The sequence below is a fragment of the Mandrillus leucophaeus genome, unplaced genomic scaffold, assembly GCF_000951045.1.
Source record: "Mandrillus leucophaeus isolate KB7577 unplaced genomic scaffold, Mleu.le_1.0 Scaffold83, whole genome shotgun sequence".
In the NCBI taxonomy this organism is placed as follows: domain Eukaryota; kingdom Metazoa; phylum Chordata; class Mammalia; order Primates; family Cercopithecidae; genus Mandrillus; species Mandrillus leucophaeus.
The window spans coordinates 4,704,948-4,725,810 of NW_012109030.1; the positions used below are offsets into that span (position 1 = coordinate 4,704,948).

The 20,863-nt window shown below is 43.8% G+C and overlaps 1 protein-coding gene across 1 annotated transcript in view; it reads right to left on the reverse strand.

Annotated features, from left to right (window-relative positions):
* Positions 1–10,371: 10,371 nt before the first annotated feature.
* The window catches only part of MCM10 (minichromosome maintenance complex component 10), a 56,692-nt gene continuing 46,200 nt past the window's right edge, over positions 10,372–20,863 (reverse strand). Inside the window, 4 exon segments of the mRNA XM_011968155.1 lie at positions 10,372–11,042; positions 11,136–11,178; positions 16,183–16,328; positions 18,966–19,079. Coding sequence (XP_011823545.1) covers positions 10,959–11,042; positions 11,136–11,178; positions 16,183–16,328; positions 18,966–19,079 — 387 coding nt within the window. The 3' untranslated portion in view covers positions 10,372–10,958.

Sequence of the window (20,863 nt, forward strand, 5' to 3'; positions counted from 1 at the left end):
TGATCCTCCCACTTCATTCTCCCAAGTATCTGGGACTCCAGGCACGTACCACCATGCCCAGCTAGTTTTTGTATTTTCAGGAGAGATGGGGTCTTGCCATGTTGTCCAGGCTGATGTTGAACACTTGAGCTCAAGCAATTCACTCACCTCGGCCTTCCAAAGTGCTGGATTACAGGCGAGCCACTGCACCCAGCCGACTTCTACATACTTTAAACTGGCTAAATCGAATTTCTCTTTGAAGAGGTTCTGTGCTTCCTATTGCTGGGCATCTTTGCCAATCCTTTCTGAAAGCAAGTAAATTAAGACCAGAAAAGTCCTGGGTAGGGGACAGGGGTATTTGAAATATATACTATTCATGGTGTCTTTTCAGACAGCAAATCTCGCCTCCAGCTCCATTAAATTTAACCAAGTTAGACTTAACCAGGTGCCTAGTGCAGACCCTAGCTATGTGATCATGTACTTCTACCATCCATCCCAATGCCTTCAGGCTTGGCTAAACAGAAAGGCTGTTTAGGAACCCGCAGCTCTCCAAAAACCTCCTTGAAAGTGTCACGCAGCTTTCAGTAAAGCAATGTTCTAGCAGTGGAAGAGACAGGTATAACAGAAAAACTTTAAGGCCAGGTGTGGTGGGTCATACCTGTAATCCCGGTGCTTTGGGAAGCTGAGGCAGGAGGATTGCTTGAGGCCAGGAGTTTGAGGGTGCAGTGAGCTATGACCAGGCCACTGCATTCCAGCTTGTCAGACAGTGAGACCTTATCTAAAAAAAAAAAAAAAAAAAAAAAAAAGAAAGAAAGAAAAAGAAAAAATGAAATTTGAGAACAACATGTGTCTATCTCTAGATTAGTTACCAAGTGGATGGTGAGCCTGCCAACTGGGGTTGGCAGTTTGGCAGCAGTGCAAGCTTAACCACTGCTAGCTCAGATCCTGAGTCAGGTGTGCAGGCTGTTCAGCCAGCAATACCAGGGAGGTTGCACTGTATTGGTACATAATTGACCTTCTGGTTGGATGCCAAGTCAGGCCCATAGTGGGTAGCTTCTGCTTACAAGGTTTTTTTGTTTTTTGTTTTTTTTTTTAATTAATGACTTAAAAAAAAAACTCGGTGCACAATAGAAAAAAAGGCAAAGTGTTGCTCTGTCACTTCCATGGAGAAACAAGAGCCCCAGTCTGGTTCATATTGGTCAGGAAAACACACCCCAATGCTTTCTGGCAAGAGGGCAGTTCCCCTTTGCTGCATGGTAGTGATCAGATGGATGTCAACCGATAAACTGACTCACAGCCACACCATGCACCACCTGCCTGTCGTGTGTCCACAGGAAGGAATGCAGGGGTTTTCAGATGCCAAAAACCAAGAATGGCTTGCTTCAAAAAAGCAAAACCGCCTGTCCTTGCCTCTTCCCTGGTCATGCTTAGCATGGTGGCTCTAGATACCGAACTCTGGCAGAAAGGAGCTGAATAAGAATTCCATCACCTTGTTCTACCCCCATCCTTAACAAGGGCTCCATTATACTTCAGAGTTTTCAAATTCGGTCCAGAATTCCTTCAAGTGCCAGCTGCGGTCACTTCCTTGGGCGGGAGAAGCGTAACAGTGGTAACACGACCTGGGATCTGGACAGCCACAGTTCACAGGAAATGAGGAACAGGGTGGTTTGCATTTCTGGAGACTGGCCTTGTCAAAAGTGTGGCCTTTGGGGCTTCTTTTGCTTGGGTTTCTCTGTTCTTTCATTACTTTCCCGTAGTTCTTAGTGGGTTCCAGGTAAGTGGTTGAAAACAAATTTGTCAAAGGATAAATCTGTCATTCATTTTTATTCACCAATTTTGCATATGTTGGAATTTCATTTTCCCGGTGCATGCTAAAGGTACAAGGAAAAAACAATGTTTTTGTGTGTTCCAGGAGAGATTTTACAATTTATTATAATGTGTCTTTGTTTATTTAGATTTTTTAGAAGGAGCTGGTAAGTTTTGTGAGCCACAGAATGATTAAAACTTTTTTTTAACTTATTATGTGGTTTTTATCAGTTACATTGAGTTGGGTTATTTTATTTCTAATTCACTTTCTGCCAATTATGTTCTAATTCTTTGGGAAGTTTTTCATAATTTAAAAGTTCAGGCTGGGCATGGTGAGTCACACCTGTAATCCCAGTACCTTGGGAGGCTAAGGTGGGAGTGTCGCTTGAGCCCAGGAGTTTGAGACCAGCCTGGGCAACGTAGTAAGATCTCATCTCTACAAAAAAAAATAAAAATTAGTTGGGCATGGTGGCACATGCGTGTAGTTCCAGCTACTCGGGAGACTGAGGTGGGAGGATTGCTTGAGCCCAGTAGGTTGAGGGTATAGTGAGCTACATGACACCACTGCACTTCAGAATGGGCAAGAGAGTAAGACCCTGTCTCTAAAAAAATGTCTCAGGGGGGAGGGGGGAGGGATTGCATTGGGAGTTATACCTGATGTAAATGACGAGTTGATGGGTGCAGCACAGCAACATGGCACAAGTATACATATGTAACAAACCTGCACGTTATGCACATGTACCCTACAACTTAAAGTATAATAATAATAAATAAATTTAAAAAAAAATAAAATAAAAAAAAATAAAAAAATGTCTCTAGCCTTTAAGGGATTTCTCTAAAAACAAATTGGTTAAATATAAATGTTCTAGTCTACAATTGAGAATTCTGATATACTTTGTGATCTTGTAATATTTAAAATTATAAATGTTTAAAAATGTTTTCTTCACTTTTCACATTATCTTGGCTTTTTAAAATTAAAAATAGTCTAACAGGTAATGCACACCCATGGTTTAACATTTTTAAAGAACAGAAAGGAATACAGTAGAAAGGTAGTCCCTACTGGGTCTCCAGAAAGAAACCATTATCACCATTGTCTTGAGTTTTCTTCGCATGATCCGTACACATCTATGTATATAAACTTTTTTCCATTTTTATTATTTATTTATTTATTTTTCTGCCAGGAACATCGTGCTGACCATTTTTATTTTTATTTATTTTTTATTATACTTTTGTTCTAGGGTCCTTATTTTTGACCAGTGATGTTTTTGGGCAGGAGTGCAAGCTCAGCCTGCTCCTAGCTCAGATCCTGAGTCAGCCCTGAAGGCTGTTCAGCCAGTGACACCAGGGAGATTGCACTGTATTCACACAAAACCAAAACTGTCCTGGTTGGATGCCATGCCTGGTTTAATGCCAGTTGGTTTCCCTATTTTTTTTTTTTTTTTTTTGAGATGGAGTCTTGCTCTGTTGCCCAGGCTGGAGTGCAGTGGTGCAATCTTGGCTCACCGCAAGCTCCACCTCCCGGGTTCACACCATTCTCCTGCCTCAGCCTCCTGAGTAGCTGGGACTACAGGCGTCCACCACCATGCCCGGCTAATTTTTTTGTATTTTTAGTAGACATGAGGTTTCACCGTATTAGCCAGGATGGTCTCGATCACCTGACCTTGTGATCCGCCTGCCTTGCCCTCCCAAAGTGCTGGGATTACACACATGAGCCACCGCGCCTGGCCTGGTTTACCTATTAAACCAACTTTCTACCACGAATAAAAACCTGTATAGTTAATTTATAGTTAAGCAGTTTTTGTAAAGCTTTCCAAAAAAAAAAAGGAAAAAAAAACCTTCCTACAGGAATGGCAATGGAAATGTTTGAAGGGGACATGTCTGAAAAGAACCCTGATTTCATACGCAAACAAAGGTGAACATTTTTCTAGATAATGTCTCATTAGTTTAGACACTAATAATACTTTCGAGTCTCAAATAACACACTAGTGAGTCTGGATCATTTAGTGTGTAAACCCCCAAGTTAAAGACTTGCAGAAATAAAAATGATAATCCCATTCCTCTGAGGCACTGAGGTCTGGAGTACTAGCTTATGATTTTATTAGCTCATGTTCTAAATTGTAATTTTTCATGCACTCAGTACAGAATGGAAGGGCACTGAGGGACAAGATATTCTATATTTATATTTTGTATTGTATTCCTCTGTCCTTTAAACATTTTAAACCATGTGTATTCAAACTATTTTTAATTAGAAAAGTCAAGATAATATGGAAAGTGGCAAAACTTTTTTAAAAAGTGTTAGTACATTGTAAGATCACAGAGTATATCAAAGTCATCAGTTGTAGACTAGAACATTCATATTTAACAAATTTCCTTATGGACAAATCCCTTAACTGCTAGAGACAGAACTTTTAAACTAAAGTGATTTACACAATTAGAATGGTATCCTGAAATCATTATTGGAAAAAATAGTACAGCATGTCCTTTAGAAAGTCACTGCAGATGTGGCTGGGGTGTGGTGGCTCACACCTGTAATCCCAGCACTCTGGGAGGCCGAGGCAGGTGGATCACTTGAGGTCAGGAGTTCCAGACCAGTCTGGCTAACATGGTGAAACAGTCTCCCCTAAAAACACAAAAATTAGCCGGGAGTGTCGGTGGGTGTCTGTAATCCCAGCTACTCGGGAGGCTGAGGCAGGAGAATCACTTGAACCTGGGAGGCAGAGGTTGCAGTGAGCCAAAATCACACCACTGCACTCCAGCCTGGGTGACAGAGTAAGACTCCATCAAAAAGAAAAAGAAAAGAAAAAAATGAGTAATAAAAATAAGACCTGAAAGTCGAAATGACTTCTCGATCCATGGGTTGCAGAATGGAGGCTGTGTTAGCAGGCACGAAAACATTAATCTCTTTGTACGTCTCTGTCAGAGCTCTTGGATGACCAGGTGTATTGTCAACAAGCTGTGATACTTTGAAAGGAATCTTTCTGAGCAAGAGGTCTCTACAGTGGGCTTAATGTATTCCATAAACCAGATGTGCTCCAATCTGGGCTTTACTTTTCCATTTATAGAGCACAGAGTAGATTTAGCATAAATCTTCTTACAGGTTCTAGGATTTAGGGAAGAGTAAATGAGTATTGACTTCAACTTATAGTCACCAGTGGTCTTAGTCTCTAACAGGAGAGTCAGCCTGTCCTTTGAAAACAGGCACTGGCTTCTTTTTAGCTATCAAAGTCCTAGATGGCATCTTCTTCGAACAGAAGGCTGTTTTGTATACACTAAAAATCTGTTTAGTGGGCCGGGCGCGGTGGCTCACACCTGTAATCTGAGCACTGTGCGAGGCCAAGGCGGGCGGAACACCTGAGGTCAGGAGTTTGAGACCAGCCTGGCCAACATGGTGAAACTCTATCTCTACTAAAAACACAAAAGATTAGCTGGGCATGGTGGTGTGCACCTGTAGTCCCAGCCACTTGGGAGGCTCAGGCAGGAGAATCGCTTGAGCCTGGGAGGCAGGGGTTGCAGTGAGCTGAGATTGCACCACTCAGCATTCTAGCCTGGGTGACAGAACAAGACTCAGTCTCAAAAAAAAAAAAGTTTACTTAGCCACCATGATCAATAATCTTAGATAGATCTTCTGAATAATTTGCTGCAGCTTCTATATTACACTTGCTGTTCACCTTGCACTTTTATATCATGGAGACAGCATCTTCATCAAATCTCATGAGCCAACCTCTGCTAGCTTCCAACTTTTCTTCTGCAGCTTCTTCACCTCTCTTAGCCTTCACAGAATTGAAGAAAGTTAGGGCCTTATCTTCCACTCAAATCACTAAAACTTTCTCCATATCATCAATAAGACTGTTTCACTTTCTGATCATTTGTGTGTTCACTAGAGTAGCACTTTTAATTTCCTTCAAGAACTCTTCCTTTGCATACACACCTTGGCTAACTGGTGCAAGAGGCGTGGCTTTAGGGCTATCTCAGCTTTCAACCTGCCTTCCTGACCAAGCCTAATCACTTTCAGATTTTGATTTAAAGTGAGAGATGCAAGACTCTTTCACTTGAACACCTAGAGGCCATTGTAGGGTTACTAATTGGACTAATTTCAATATTGTTGTGTCTCAGGCAATAGGGAGACTTGAGGAGGGGAGAGAAATGGGGGAATGGTTGGTCGATGGAACAGTCAGCATACACATTTGTCGATTCAGTTTGCCACCTACATGTGCACAGTTCCTGGCACCCCAAAACAATTACAATAGTAACATCAAAGATCATTGATCACAGATCACCATAACAGATATAATAATGATGAAAAAGTTTGAAACATTGTGAAAATTACCAATATGTGACAGCTACACAATGAGAGCACGTTGCTGGGAAAATGGTGCCAATAGGCTTGCTTGATGCAGGTTAAAAATCGCAGTATCTGCACAGTCCAAGAAAAGGAGATATTCCTATTCCCAGAATACAGAAAAACCTGTTAGTTTACCAAAAAAGATATCAAATGGTCAATAGCACATGAAAAGATGCTTGATACTATTCATCATTAGGGAAATGCAAATTAAAATCATGAGATTCTACTACACATCTATCTGTAGGAGATCAGTCAGAGTTGTGGCAGAAACTACAGGAAAAGAAACAGGCTTTCCGAAAGGTCAGAAGGCTCTGCAAAGCTTCAGGGGAGAATAGCTGAAGGTAACTGTTCTCTAACCCTGAGGCAGAGGGCAAGGAGTAGGTACAAGGGAGTGTAGGGGAATTTATCTTAAACAGGCTTGTTTACTTATGTTGACCACCTTTGATCAGGCACACAATGTTCCTTGAAAGGGGAACAGTAAATGTTAATTACCCGCAGACTGTGTTTGCTCCAGGCTTTCTGCATTATGTCTGCACTGAATAAAAGCAAACAGCTCCAGTTTCTCGCTGCTGCACTTTGCCCCCAGAGCCTGGCAGTCCCCTAGCTGCTTTTACACTGCATACCTGTGTCTGAGTACTCCTTTCATCCGTCGCTCAGCCAGGGTCTGTGGGACAGACCCAGCATCTATCAGAATGACTAAAATGAAAAAGGTATTGGTGGGGAAGTTAGGTAAATGGAACTCTAGTATATTACTAGTTAGTGTGGAAAATGGTACAACCGTGTTGGAAAATAGTCTGGCAGTTTCTTACAAAGCTAAGATATACTTAACACATAACCTAGAAATTCCATTCCTAGATATTTAGCCAAGAGAAACAAAAACATATACTCAGAAAGACTTATACCTGAGTATTTATAGCAGCTTTATTCAGGACACTCCCAAACTGGAAATCCAACCCAAATACTAAGAGGTGAATAAATTCTGGGGCATATTCATACAATACAATAAACTATGGATCCATGCAACATGAATTGCAAATACTATGCCCAGTGAAAGAAGACAAAGTGTGTCCTGTATGACTCCGTGTATATGAAACTCTAGGAAAGACAAATCTACACGATAGTCATAGAAAATAGGTGAGCGATTGGCTGGGGCTTGGGCTGGGAAGAGACAGAGACCTTTTGGAATGATGACAATGTCTTGTATCTTGTGGTGTGGCCATGCAGATGTACACATTTGTCTAAATGTAGCCAACTGCATGCCTAAGATATGTGCCTTTTACTGTATGAAATTTATACTTTGATACAGTTGATTTAAAAAATACCACTATACACGTCTGTAATCCCAGCTACTAGGGGGGATGAGGCAGGAGGACTGCTTGAACCTGGGAGGCAGAGGTTGCAGTGAACCAAGATTGTGCTACTGCACTCCAGCCTGGGTAACACAGCAAGACTCTGAAAAAAACAAAAAACAAAAAACAAAAAACAAAAACAAAACAAAACAAAAACCCACTATAGAAGTCTTGGTCAAGCAACGTTCCCACAGACTTGGTTCCAATTCTGTTTCAGATCTTATTTCCAAATCACTTAACCAACTTACAGGTGTGCACCACCATGCCCAGCTAATTTTTGTATGTTCAGTAGAGACGGGGTTTCACCACATTGGTCAGGTTGGTCTCCAATTCCTGACCTCAGGTGATCCACCTGCCTCGAGCTCCTAAAATGCTGGATGACAGGCATGAACCACCGCGCCCAGCCAGATTTCACCCATCGTTCTTGAGAGCTGTGATAGTTCCAGATCTCTAGCCATGGGATCAGAGAAATCTATTTTACACCTAATGGGTTGCTACTAGAGATATACTTATGCAAACAGATTTGTGCTCTAGATTTTCTAAAATGTCATTAGGTATAATTTCACCTGCTACAAACATCAAGCTTTACTTCTGTCTTTGTCAGCTTTTACACAGAAACTCAATCCATGCAATCTCTTCCTGTCAACTTTGTTACCCACCAGTCCCCTGAAGCTTTGAATGTTGAAGTTCCCTTTGGGGAAAATTCCACACCCATTATTCAGAAGTTCCTCATTTGCTATTCAGGATGGTTGGTATCTAAAATACTTCCGATTTCCTTTTGATGTTTGGAAAGGGAAAATTTATTTTTTGTTTGCCAGTTCAGATCACTGTGTACTTACCTGTTCCAGTGGCTTGTGATTACACATTTAATCCCTATGTTACCAATGACAGGTTAAGAAAAATAAAACACATGTTGGATTTGCATGAAAGCATTTCACAAAGGTTGATAAGGAAGATAGGATTAGACTGAGCACAGTGGCTCATGCCTATAATCCCAGCACTTTGGGAGACCGAGGCAGGTGGATGACTTGAGGCCAGGAGTTTAAGACCAGCCTGGGCAACATGGTGAAAACCCTTCTCTATTAAAAATACAAAAATTGGTCGGGTGCGGTGGCTCATACCTGTAATGCCAGCACTTTGGGAGACTGAGGCGGGCGGATCACTGAGGTCAGGAGTTCAAGACCAGCCTGACCAACATGGAGAAACCCTGTCTCTACTAAAAATACAAAATTAGCTGGGGTGGTGGCACATGCCTGTAATCCCAGCTACTAGGGAGGCTGAGGCAGGAGAATTGCTTGAACCCGGGAGGTGCAGGTGGAGGTTGCGGTGAGCCAAATTCGCACCATTGTACTCCAGCCTGGGCAAAAAGAGCAAAACTCCGTGTCAAAAAAAAAAAAAAAAAAAAATTAGCCAGGCGTGGTGACGCACGCCTGTGGTCCCATCTACTTGGGAGGCTGAAGTGGGAGGATTGCTTGAGCCCGTGAGGTGGAGGTTGCAGTGAGCCAAGACTGCGCCACTGCACTCCAGCCCGGGTGATAGAGCAAGACTCCGCCTCAAAAAAATAAGTAAAATAAAATAACAAGTTTCCCTACTCTACCCTACCAACCGCTTCTCATCCCCGAATATGTTAAGAAAGCACATGCACAGAGTACCTCAAAGCAAAGTCCCCCAAGATTGAGCAAAACTAAGAAGTGACAATTATGTTTTAAATTTATTTTAAAAGTTAAAATCAAATTGTAAAAAGGCATCCAGATACCGCTCACCCTCAGCCTTTACAAGCACATTATACAACTTATAAAATATACAAGTGAATACTGACTGCAATGATACCCTCTGTTCAAACAAGACCATAGTTTTTCCCATAAGAACGGGATTGTTCAGACACCAACCTGGTGTTCAAGTTCTGTGCAGTTGTGACCTATTTCATACATACAGCTGTTTTAAGTTAATGAGATAAATAAATCTACCCTAAATGAGTCATTAAAAACATCAGTTTCAAGTGCTTTCTGGTTCTTGTTAATAAATACTTTATTCTTTTCTTTGTTAGAAAAAATTAAAAAGAAAAGCAACCTTCTATAAAGCAGAAGTATACTCCTAAAAGAATAGTTATTAGGACATACCCTTAGGAGGAATACGAGTTAGATACAGCACCTTCCACCCAATTAGAGCAAAGTTTTATGAAATCTAAGGCATGTAAATTTTATTTCTGGGTTTTGAAAACCTAAATCAACCATCTCCCACAACAACCTCCCAAAAGCATTATGTCCCTAACATAATAACATCTTAGGGGAAACCTAAATTACTTTTAGCTAGAACTCAAGCTTCAATAAAATAATTCAACCAATTTACCCGATCTCTAGCTGGTATCACCATTCACTTAGGTCAAATGATATTTGGAAAAACAGGTTGCCCAGACCGAAGAATCTCCTGAGTGAAACCTTTGCTGTGGTAATTTGCACAAGGTTTGTCCTTTCATTCTTTTTTTTTTTGAAACAGAGGTGGGCGGATTGCTAGTGCTCAGGAGTTTGAGACCAGCCTGAGCAACACGGCAAAACTCCATCTCTACAAAAAATACAAAAATTAGCTGGGCTTAGTCACGCACGCCTGTAGTCCTAGCTATCTGGGAGACTGAGGTGGGAGGATCACTTGAGCACAGGGAAGCCGAGGCTGCAGTGAGCCGTGATCGCACTACTGCACTCCAGCCTGGGTGACAAAGCGAGACCCTGTCTTAAATAAAAAAATTTAAAAAAATAAAATGAGATTTTACATATTGCTATCACAGGGCTCCACAATAATGCAAGAGCAGAGAGCCTTCTTTCTCTCTCTGTATATAAATTGAAATGCAAAGTGGTTCAGTGACTTGATCAGTTTCAAGGAGTAAAACAGAGATAACAGAATGGAATGAAGAAATCTGGCTTTTAATATCTGTACATCAAGACTATATTAAAGGCAGTGATCATAATTATCTAGATGGGAAAAAGTTTTATTATTTGTAGAAATCCAGTGCTAAAAAATACATTTCAGGATCACTTAATCCAATCTTCCTGATTTTACAGATGAGAAAACTGAAGCCCAGAGTGAGAGTTACCTGGAGTGAGAGTTAAGCTAAATTAATTCTTTTGCCTCTGGGTGTTCATATAAACACTAGAATTTTATTATGACAAAGAAGTGAACACTCTATAATCAAAAGATACGAAACATAGCTCTCTGTTCACCTTCCAGTTTTGGGGCATGAAGTAATGCAATCATTCACTGAGCTTAGAAAAGACAATGATATCTTGGTTTTCCACTTAAATGTCAACGTTAAATGTGGTGTCACACCAACCCAATTGCAGAAACTAAGTAGGCAAAGCTTACGGGCTTAACAAGCATTTGTTTTTGACGGCGTCAATCAGGAACCAATGGACGATACAGAGCCAATCCTTTGCTTTCCAGAGTCACAGGAGGCCAGGAAGGCTGTGGGAAAATGTCTGAAGTTCGGGTTATTTAAGGCTATTCAGAAATTTGGCATGTTCTTCTCCTCTTGGTAACAGAGTTTCTCCTCCTATCTTTGGACCAGTCTTTTCCTAGAAAAATGAAAATATTTTAATAGGAGATGGTTCAACATTATTAGCATGGGTCACTAAAAGGAGTCAAAAATTAGTAGGCAAATGGCATACCTTTAGCATTCCGTCCCGTTCCCATTTGTAGAGGCCACAGTTACTGAAACAGACAAGACGGATTGACTCAGCAGGGTGGTGTAGGCTCACACATGTAAAGACGACGATGCTCACTGCACCTGGGGAGATGGGCCCCCCATTCAAGGAGAAGCTGTTCGAGGTGACATTTGTATTGTATGCCAAATCTGAGGTTATGCTCAAATGTGACTAAAACTAAACTTGCAATGACTTGGGAAGTGGTCTGTAGGTCCTTACAAAGCTAGAGCCTTCAGAGATGGAGTTTCAAATGATGGTACCACAGGGATCCATGTGCTGCAGGTAATGAACGCATCCTTGATTTTTACAACCGATGGTGGTTGAGATGAGACTCACATTTATGGAGCTGGCCCTCTGGTGCAGGATAATCTATGTTTGGCCCCTTCCTCCTCTTTTTTTGAAGCAGAAAGGTTGAGCTAAGAAAGGAAAAGTCTTTCTAGTCTGGATCATCCTTCTCCCTTTCTCTTTATAACCCAAAAGCCTTTACTCACTTTCTTGTCTTTTTTTGGAGATGGGGTTTTGCCACGTTGCCCATGCTGGCCTCAAACTCCTGGGCACAAGTGATCTGCCCGTCTCAGCCTCCCAAAGTGCTGGGATTACAGGCGTGAGCCACCGTGCCCGGCCTCTTTACTTTCTTTTTATTCAAAGGGCCCAGGGACTGTTGTTTTGTTTTTACTTTTTTTAGAGACAGGGTTCACTCTGTGGCCCAGGCTGGAGTGCAGCAGTACAATCACAGCACACTGCAGCAGCCTTGATCTTCAGGGATCAAGTGATCCTCCTGCCTCAGCCTATTGAGTAGCTGGGACCAAAGGTGTGCACTACCATGCCCAGCTAATTTTTAAATTTCTGTAGAGATGGGGAGTCTCACTATGTTGCCCAGGCTGGTCTTGAACTCCTGGGCTCAAGTGTTCCATCTGCCTCAGCCTCCCAAAGTGCTAGGATTACAGGCATGAGCCACCAAGTCCAGCCCTTCTTGCTCTTGTTTTTAACATGGTGGGTGACTTCCACCCTGAGAAGGGATGTGAACTCTATGGTGAAAACTTATTTCCTACGAAGTTTACTCTGGGAAAAAGAGAGAGAAAGAGAGAAGACATATAACAAAGCCAAGGAAGTATGTCTGCCAGCTCCCTTGGATTTTAGAGGGTTGGGGTGGGGTGCGGATGCTCTGCCTGTCTCTCCTTCCCCTTACCTAGCTTAGAGTCTACTCGTATTAGTCTGTTCTCACGCTGCTAACAAAGACATACCCAAGACTGGGTAATTTATAAAGAAAAGAAGTTTAATGGACTCAGTTCCACGTGGCTGGGGAGGCCTCACAATCACGGTGGAAGATGAAGGACAAGCAAAGGCATGTCTTACATGGCAGCAGGCAAGACAGCGTGTGCAGGGGAACTCTCCTTTATAAAACCATCATATCTCATGAGACTTATTTGTTATCATGAGAACAGCCCGGGAAAGACCTGCCCCATGATTCAATTACCTCCCACTGAGTCCCTCTCACAACTTGTGGGAATTATGGGAGCTACAATTCAAGATGAGATTTGGGGTGGGGACACAGCCAAACCGTATCACAATTCCTGCCCTGAAAGGTGGCATGCCAGTGGCCATAGCCCTTACAGCCTCCCAACCATCACCTTCCACCTCTAGAGACTGGTTCAGTATCAATGGAGAGAACTCTGGTAGCCTATCAGTAGATCAATGATAAAATTGTGAGAAAAAAAAAAAAATCACTATTCTAGTCAGGAGTCAGCAAACTACAACCCCAATCCAGCACATCGCTAGTTTTTATAAATAAAGTTTTATTTGAACACAGCCGTGCCCAGTTGCCCATGTATTATCTATGGATGCTTTCAGGCTGCACCAACAGAGCTGTGTGGCCCACAAAGCCTAATATATTCACCACTGACATTTTATAGGCAATGTGTGCTGACTTCTGCTCTAGATAAAGAACTAGCCAAGCATGTGGCTCACACCTGTAATCCCAGCACTTTGGTCAGCTGAGCCCACCAGAGTCCAGGAGTTTGAAACCAGCCTGGACAACAGAGTGAGACACTGTCTCTATTAAAAAAAAGTAAATTAAAAAAATTAGCTGGGTGTGGTGGTGCACACCTGTAGTCCCAGCTACTCAGGAGTCAAAGGCAGGCGGATTGCTTGAGTCCATGAGTTCAAGGCTGCAATAGGCTATGATCATGGCACTGCACTCCAGCCTGCAGGGCAGAGTGAGACCCTGTCTCAAAAAAAGAAGAAAAAAATTAAAAAAAAAAAAGCAACTGACAAAAAGTCCAGAAAAAGCGTGGTTCTTACAATCACAGTGCCAACTGGAGGCTGAAAGGCATCGTGCCCTTCCATTTGTGCCCTGTACTTAATGAACAGAATTTTTTTGATTTTTCTAACGTTTTCCGTAAGCTCTCACTATAATGACATTTTTAGTCATCTATTTTGGAAAGAAGTCAAGTATCAATATATAAATAACTACTTAAAAAATTATAATCTAGAGTGTGAAAAATTGGCAAGCCACCTCCTGGTAAAGTGACGAACTGGCCCGGGTTCCTGGCTCCCTCCCTAGGATCTCTGGATCGACCCGGGAGAACCTGAAGTGAGAGTGAAGTATGAACTCCAGGAAGTAAACAACAAATGAAAATAAGCAAGCACACAAAAAGGCAGTGATACTATCCCAGTGAGAGCTCTTGACAGGAATAAGAACTCACTGAGGTGAAAGCAATGAGGTGCTGAGGCCAGGGGACACGTGTCGGGAGGGCATAGGGTGCCTGCGGGTGAAATGTGATGGATGTTGCCATGGGCAGAGTCATCAGTTAGGAGCAGCAGACGCGATGAACACAGACGCATCCTACAAACACAGAGCCGAGTGAGAAACGAAATCAAATGAGACATATAATTCTGTACCACGTATGCGAAATAAATATGGCTGCATAGCAAGCAGTACATGTTCACAAGAAAACTAACAAGAGGATCACAGCAACCATCTGAGAATGGCTGAGGATGGTGTGAAGGGATGGGATGGAGGGAGAAGGGGTAAGAAGAGAACATGAATGAGCCGGGAAGGGCACTGGATGGACCCGCGATGGCGGCGTGCTGCACCAGGGAAGGTTTCTTAACCCAGCTCCGGAGGTGCCACCGTCATATTCTACGCGAATGATGTCCCTTGACTGTCAAACACGGCAACTCTGCCTCCGTATCTGACGTTGTCCCAAAAAGTAAAAAGAGAAACAAAAGACCCTTACAACACACACAGTCAGCCCTCCACACCTGTGGGTTCAACCACCGCATCTGTGGGTCAAAAGTATTCGGAAAAACACTCATCCTCAGAGATATCATCTTACACCAGTCAGAATGGCTATTATTAAAAAGGCAAAAAATAACCAAATGCTGGCGTGGATGTGGTGAAAAGGGAGCGCTCACACTGGTGGGAATGCAAATTAGCACAACCTCGTACAGAAAACATATGAAGATTTCTCAAAGAACTAAAAATAAGACTACCATTCAATCCAGCAATCCCACTACTGGGTATCTAACCAAAGAAAAAGAAATAGGTATACTGATTTCTGCTCACGTATGTTTATCGCAGCACTAGTCACAATAGCAAAGACATGGAATCAACCGAAATGCCCATCAAGAGATGACTGGATAAAAAAAATGTGGTACATATACACCATGGAATACTGCTCAGCCATAACAAAGAATGAAGTCATGTTTTTTACAAGCAACAGGGATGCTGGAGCATGTTGGCAACATTTTTCACTTAGGATAATGGCAACATTATCCTAAGTGAAAAAACTCAGAAACAGAATGTCAAATACTGCATGTACCCACTTACAAATGGGAGCTAACATGTGTATGCAAAGACACAGAAGGTGGAATAATAGACACTGAAGGGTGGGAGGGGGTGAGGGAGGAGAAATTACCTAACGGGTACAATGTACATTATTTCAGGTGATGGCTACACTAAAAGCCCCGACTTTACCACTACACAAACTATCCAGGTAACAAAATTGCACCTGTGCCCCTTAAATTTATACAAATTAAAAAACAAAACAAATATACATATATATGAAGTACAATAAAAAATAATAAAAAAAACAATATAACAACTATTTGCAGCATTTACATTGTATTAGGTAATTTTTTTTTTTTTTGAGACAGAGTCTCGCTCTATTGCTCAGGCTGGAGTGCAGTGGAGGGATCTGTGCTCACTGCAAGCTCTGCCTCCCGGGTTCACGCCATTCTCCTGCCTCAGCCTCCAGAGTAGCTGCGACTACAGGCGCCTGCCACCGACTACAGGCGCCCACCACCAGGCCTGGCTAATTTTTTTTTTTGTATTTTTAGTAGAGATGGGGTTTCACCGTGTTAGCCAGGATAGTCTCAAGCTCCTGACCTCGTGAGCTGCCCACCTCAACCTCCCAAAGTGCTGGGATTACAGGCGTGAGCCACTGCACCTGGCTGTGTTGGGTATTATAAGTAATCTAGAGATGATTTAAAGTATATGGAAGGATATGTGCACATTATATGCAAATATGACACTATTTTATATCAGAGACTTGAGCATCCACAGATTTTGGTAGCCTGCGGGGAGAGTGCTGTCCTGGGACCAGTGCCCCTTGGATACTGAAGAACAGCAGCCCTCACAAGCTAAAGACATATAAAATGATCAAATAACTCTTTGGAGAGAGGAAAAAAATGTTATGTGCATCCTAGCCCCCAATAAACACATACATGTTGACCACCCCACCCTATGATTCTTCACTTATTTATTCAACAAACACTTCTGAGGACCCCCTATGGGCCAGGCACTACATTAGGTGTTGGGGACAGCAGTGAAAGGGCAGGGTCCCTTCCTTCCAGGGATTTCAGTTAACAACTTGAGTCCCAAGGGTAGCCTGGAGCTATAGAAGGCATGGAATGATTATCCAATGTTCCAAGGGAACAGAATCACAGACTCTGGAAAAAGAGATGAAAATCTCCACGTGGGACAAAGAGCTCCAGGTGATTCTCATACCTGCAGTGCTTGTTCGGGAGTCTGTCCAAGGAGATGCTTCTGTTTCCACAGGGACACTTGAAAAACCTCTTCACGCCGTCATGCCAGTGGTATTCGTGCTGCTCATTGACGCAGGTCTCCAGCAGCTTGAAGTGGGTGTAGGCGCACTGCACAGAGCAACAAAAAACCCACACCGCCGGTGAAGAGCTTTTGAGGACAAATGCTCAGCTGCAGTCAGGGCAATCTGCTCCATGACCACCTGGTCTCTCATCACCACTTGGGCCCTTGCTAGGGGACTGGGCCACCTTCGCCTCTTGCTACAGGGACCCGTGTGATTACCTGACTCCCTCACACTGATACCACTGTTTCTCATGTTTGGCCCAATTTCTGGTCAGGCACAAAGTACATAATAACTTTCTGGTATTGTGTAACATGTTCCATGATGACAATAGCAAGGGCAGGAGAAGAAAAGTACTGTAAACCCCTAAATAGCTTCGGTCAGTCTGTGCTAGAGTCATTATGGCCCTTTGCTTAAATAGGATGCAGAGGCTTGGGATCTATTTAGAAAGACTAATCAGCAGCTCTTCCATTTTCTTCTATGATCTATAAAAAGGATATATAGGCTTATTCTTACTCCCTATTTCATTAACAGCAAAGCCAAGACAGAGAGATTAAGGAATTCCCTTTTAATTTCGATCCTCAGAAGGACCGAAGAGAAAGAGAAATGGTGGGTGAGCAGCAAAACATGTGCGGGAGAGAGTGATGTAACTTCTGGGAATTACACTGAGTTTGTTCAACAACTCGAGACTTGGGCAAGCTCAGAAAGTGCAGAGCAGGGTGGTGAGCCCAAGGCTGGCATGACAATGGCCCCCTAAAGATATGCACAGCCTACTCCCCAAAACTGTGAGTGTGTGCTGGTCCAGGGTGAAGGAGAAATCAAGGCTGCAGGTGAAATTCAGGTTGCTAATGGATAGGGAGATTGTCCTGGATGATCTGGGTGGGCCCAATGGAATCACAAGGACCCTTAAACGTGGAAGAGGTGCTCAGGGCTGGAATGTGAGAGCTCAACCCGCAGACACTGGCTGTGTTGAGGAAGTGAGGACAGGCAAGGATGCAGCGACTCAGAAGCTGGGCAAGATGATTCTCCCTTACGGCAGCCCCGTCTGCAGGAAACCCGGCCCTGGCTACATCCTGATTTTAGACCAGCAAGACCCACAGACTTCTGACCCACACAAGAGATAATAAATGTGCACTGTGAGGCCGGGCACGGTGGCTCATGCTTGTAATCCCAGCACTTTGGGAGGCCGAGGCAGGCAGATCATCTGAGGTCAGGAGTTCCAGACCAGCCTGTCCAACACGGTGAAACCCCATCTCTACTAAAAATACAAAAATTAGCTGGGCAGCGTGGTGTGTGCCCGTAATCCCAGCAACTCGGAAGGCTGAGACACGAGAATCGCTTGAACGAGAGGCAGAGGTTGCAGTGAGCCGAGATCGTGCCACTGCACTCCAAGCTGGGTGACAGAGTAAGACTGTCTCAAAATAAATAAATAAATAATAAAATAACAAAAAATGTGCATTGTGTTAGGCCACCTCATCTGTGATCATCTGTTACGGCGGCAACGGGAGACAACCCACCAGCTCCGCTGCAGGTCCACCGCTGCGTCGGAGTAAGAGCTGCCATCTGAGGTGAAATGCAATGGTGGGTGTGTGTTTCCTGTCTTCTCAAAACTATGTTTAAAAGAATCATCTTTACTTATGCTCCAAGACAGAAACTTTCTCAAGGAAGTCCTACTTTTGGTGGTAGCTGATTCGGAGCTGACCCTCAAATACACAGGAGAGCTAAACTGTTAAAAGGAGTAAGAGAGAAAAGTGCACTTGGTAAGCTACGCCCCTCCCACGTCTTCTCCAGGTTTATTAAGTAGGCCGATGTGCCACGAAGGGATCGCGGGAACAAATGGTAATGGAAGGAACAGTGTTCACCAACAGCTTTCTTCTTTCTTCTCTTTTTTCTTTTTGAGATAGGATCTCGCTCTGTTGCCCAGGCTAGGGTGCAGTGGTGTGATCACAGTTCACTGCAGCTTTGGATTCCTAGGCTCAAGTGATCTTCCTGCCTCAGCCTCCCAAATAGCTGGAGCCACAGGTGTGCACCACCACACCTGGCTAATTTTTTATTTTTTGTTGAGATGGGGTCTCACAATGTTGCCCAGGTTGGTCTCAAACTCCTGGCCTCAAGTGATCCTCCTGCCTTGGCCTCCCAAAGTGCTGCGATTCCAGGCGTGAGCCATCACACCCAACCCTTTCTTCCCATTTTTAATCAATGTTGAGGAATAGAGGACTTAGAATTTTCTAAGAGATTTATGATAAAAATTCTGCAAACACTGATGATGATATAATCCACACTCTGGCTTGAGACTCAACAGAGCAGGTTCAGCCAGGAGTAGGAAAGCAGTGGTGGATCATAACATGAGAGGCCAAGGGGTTCAACCATGGTCCCAAGGCCTGAGAATGCTGAGTGAGGATATGCCAGAACCTGAGAAAGAGCAGTCAGAACCACATGGACCCAGTGGTCCAGGGAAAGAGATGGGGGCTCTGGTCAAATGAGAGAAGAATCCCCTTTGCAGAGCACAGCAGCCAGGTCAGGCAGGAAGCCCAGTCCTGGGCCACCTGCGCCCTTTGCTTTCCAGCCTAATTAACTGACACATCACGAGATAGGGCCCCAGATCCCACAGGTTCTCCATGTGCTGCCGAGTCACAAAAGCACCATACAGGGCCCATGGGTTGCTGCAGCCCCCGCCTTCACCCACCGTCTTGCATGTCACGACACGGCATTTCACTTCTCTGATGTTTCTCATCTTTTCTTCCATTTGTTCTTTTTTCACCAGTGGCTCAAAGTAGCGCTCCTGCAGCTCAGCCTCGGCCTGGAATGACAGGGCATATGGAAGACCTGGCATTACATCCAGTATGTGCTCAGGCAGCGCAGTAAGAGTAACTTCATGATTATTCAAATGACTCAGCTGATAATAATCAAAACAGAACAGAACCGAAGAGGCAGGCTAAGTGTGAGAGGGCTCTGGACAGTACCTCGATGAGCTGCAAAGCAAAAGATGATGATGCATAGAAATGACCTCATAATATGCAAAGGGACATGAGAGCATTTGGTGATTTTTATTTTTATTTTATTTTATTTTTGAGATGGAGTCTCGCTGTCACCTAGGCTAGAGTGCAGTGGTGCAACCTCTACCATACTGCAACCTCCACCTCCTGGGTTCAAGTGATTCTCTTGCACCAGCCTCCTGAGTAGCGGGGACTACAGGTGCCCGCCACGATGCCCAGCTAAATTTTTGGATTTTCAGTAGAGATGGGGTTTCGCCCTGTTGGCCAGGCTGGTTTCAAACTCCTGACCTCAGGTGATCCACCTGCCTTAGCCTGCCAAAGAGCTAGGATTACAGGCGTGAGCACCTGGCCCATTTGGTGATTTTTAAAGCACCAAATACAAATAAACACTCTAACGTGACAGTATTATTATGTCAAGTGTGTGCCCAAAGGCAGTTATTTCTACAGTTCTAATACAGACTCCACATACACAATGTACTCCAGGCCCCAACTGGTGAGTTTCCTGGGTGCACGGAACATCAGCGAACAGCCCTGAGGGCAGAGATCCTTGTGGCAGAATGTGGGTGCAGTGATGGGGTTAGCGTTGCTCCACAGGCAGGAGGGCCCGGGGCCTCGGGTGCCCCAGAGGCGAGGAGCTCAACTCTGCAGGCTGCAGAGTCAGCTCTGGCATCTCTCCTGAGTTTCAAGTCCAGTGAAAAGATATGATGCAGAATTGTCTCGTTAGTTATATGTTAACCAAAGGAAGAGCAGATCATTCGGAGTAGTGATACTGAATGGGGATATTTTGAAAATTGGTGGGAGCGCTTTCTTTGTCATCGCAATGATTGCTACCTCTGTGGTGAGCAGGGACCAGGGGTGCTGCACTGTCTGCAATGCATGCAACAGTCACTGACACAACCAACGATTGCTTCTCCTCCTGCCTGGCTTCTGTGTGCTCTATGAGACATCTGTGTGGATGGGGAATCTGATTAAAACCCTAGAATGTAACAGCTTTCTACACAACCCTACGATATTTGTGCATGGTTTTAACCTCTGTTGACTACTCCAACAGTAAAACTAGACTCCTGTGTATACTGAGGGACAATGGTACTTTGGTTTCTCAGGATTATTTACTTACACACACACACACACATATTATCCAGCCTGGGCAACATAGATAAACTGTCTGTAAAAAAAAAAAAAAAATTAATAAAAAAAAAATTGGCCAGTCGGCCGGGCGTGGTGGTTCACACCTGTAATCCCAGCACTTTGGGAGGCCGAGGCAGGCGGACCACGAGTTCAAGAGATCGAGGCCATCCTGGCAAACATTGTGAAACCCCGTCTCTATAAAAAATATAAAAATTAGCCGGCCGTGGTGGTGGGCACCTGTAGTCCCAGCTACTCGGGAGGCTGAGGCAGGAGAATCGCTTGAGCCTGGGAGACAGATGTTGCAGTGAGCCGAGATCACGCCATTGCACTCCAGTCTGGGTGACAAGAGCGAAACTCTGTCTCAAATAAAAAATATAAAAATTAGCCGGCCGTGGTGGTGGGCACCTGTAGTCCCAGCTACTCGGGAGGCTGAGGCAGGAGAATCGCTTGAGCCTGGGAG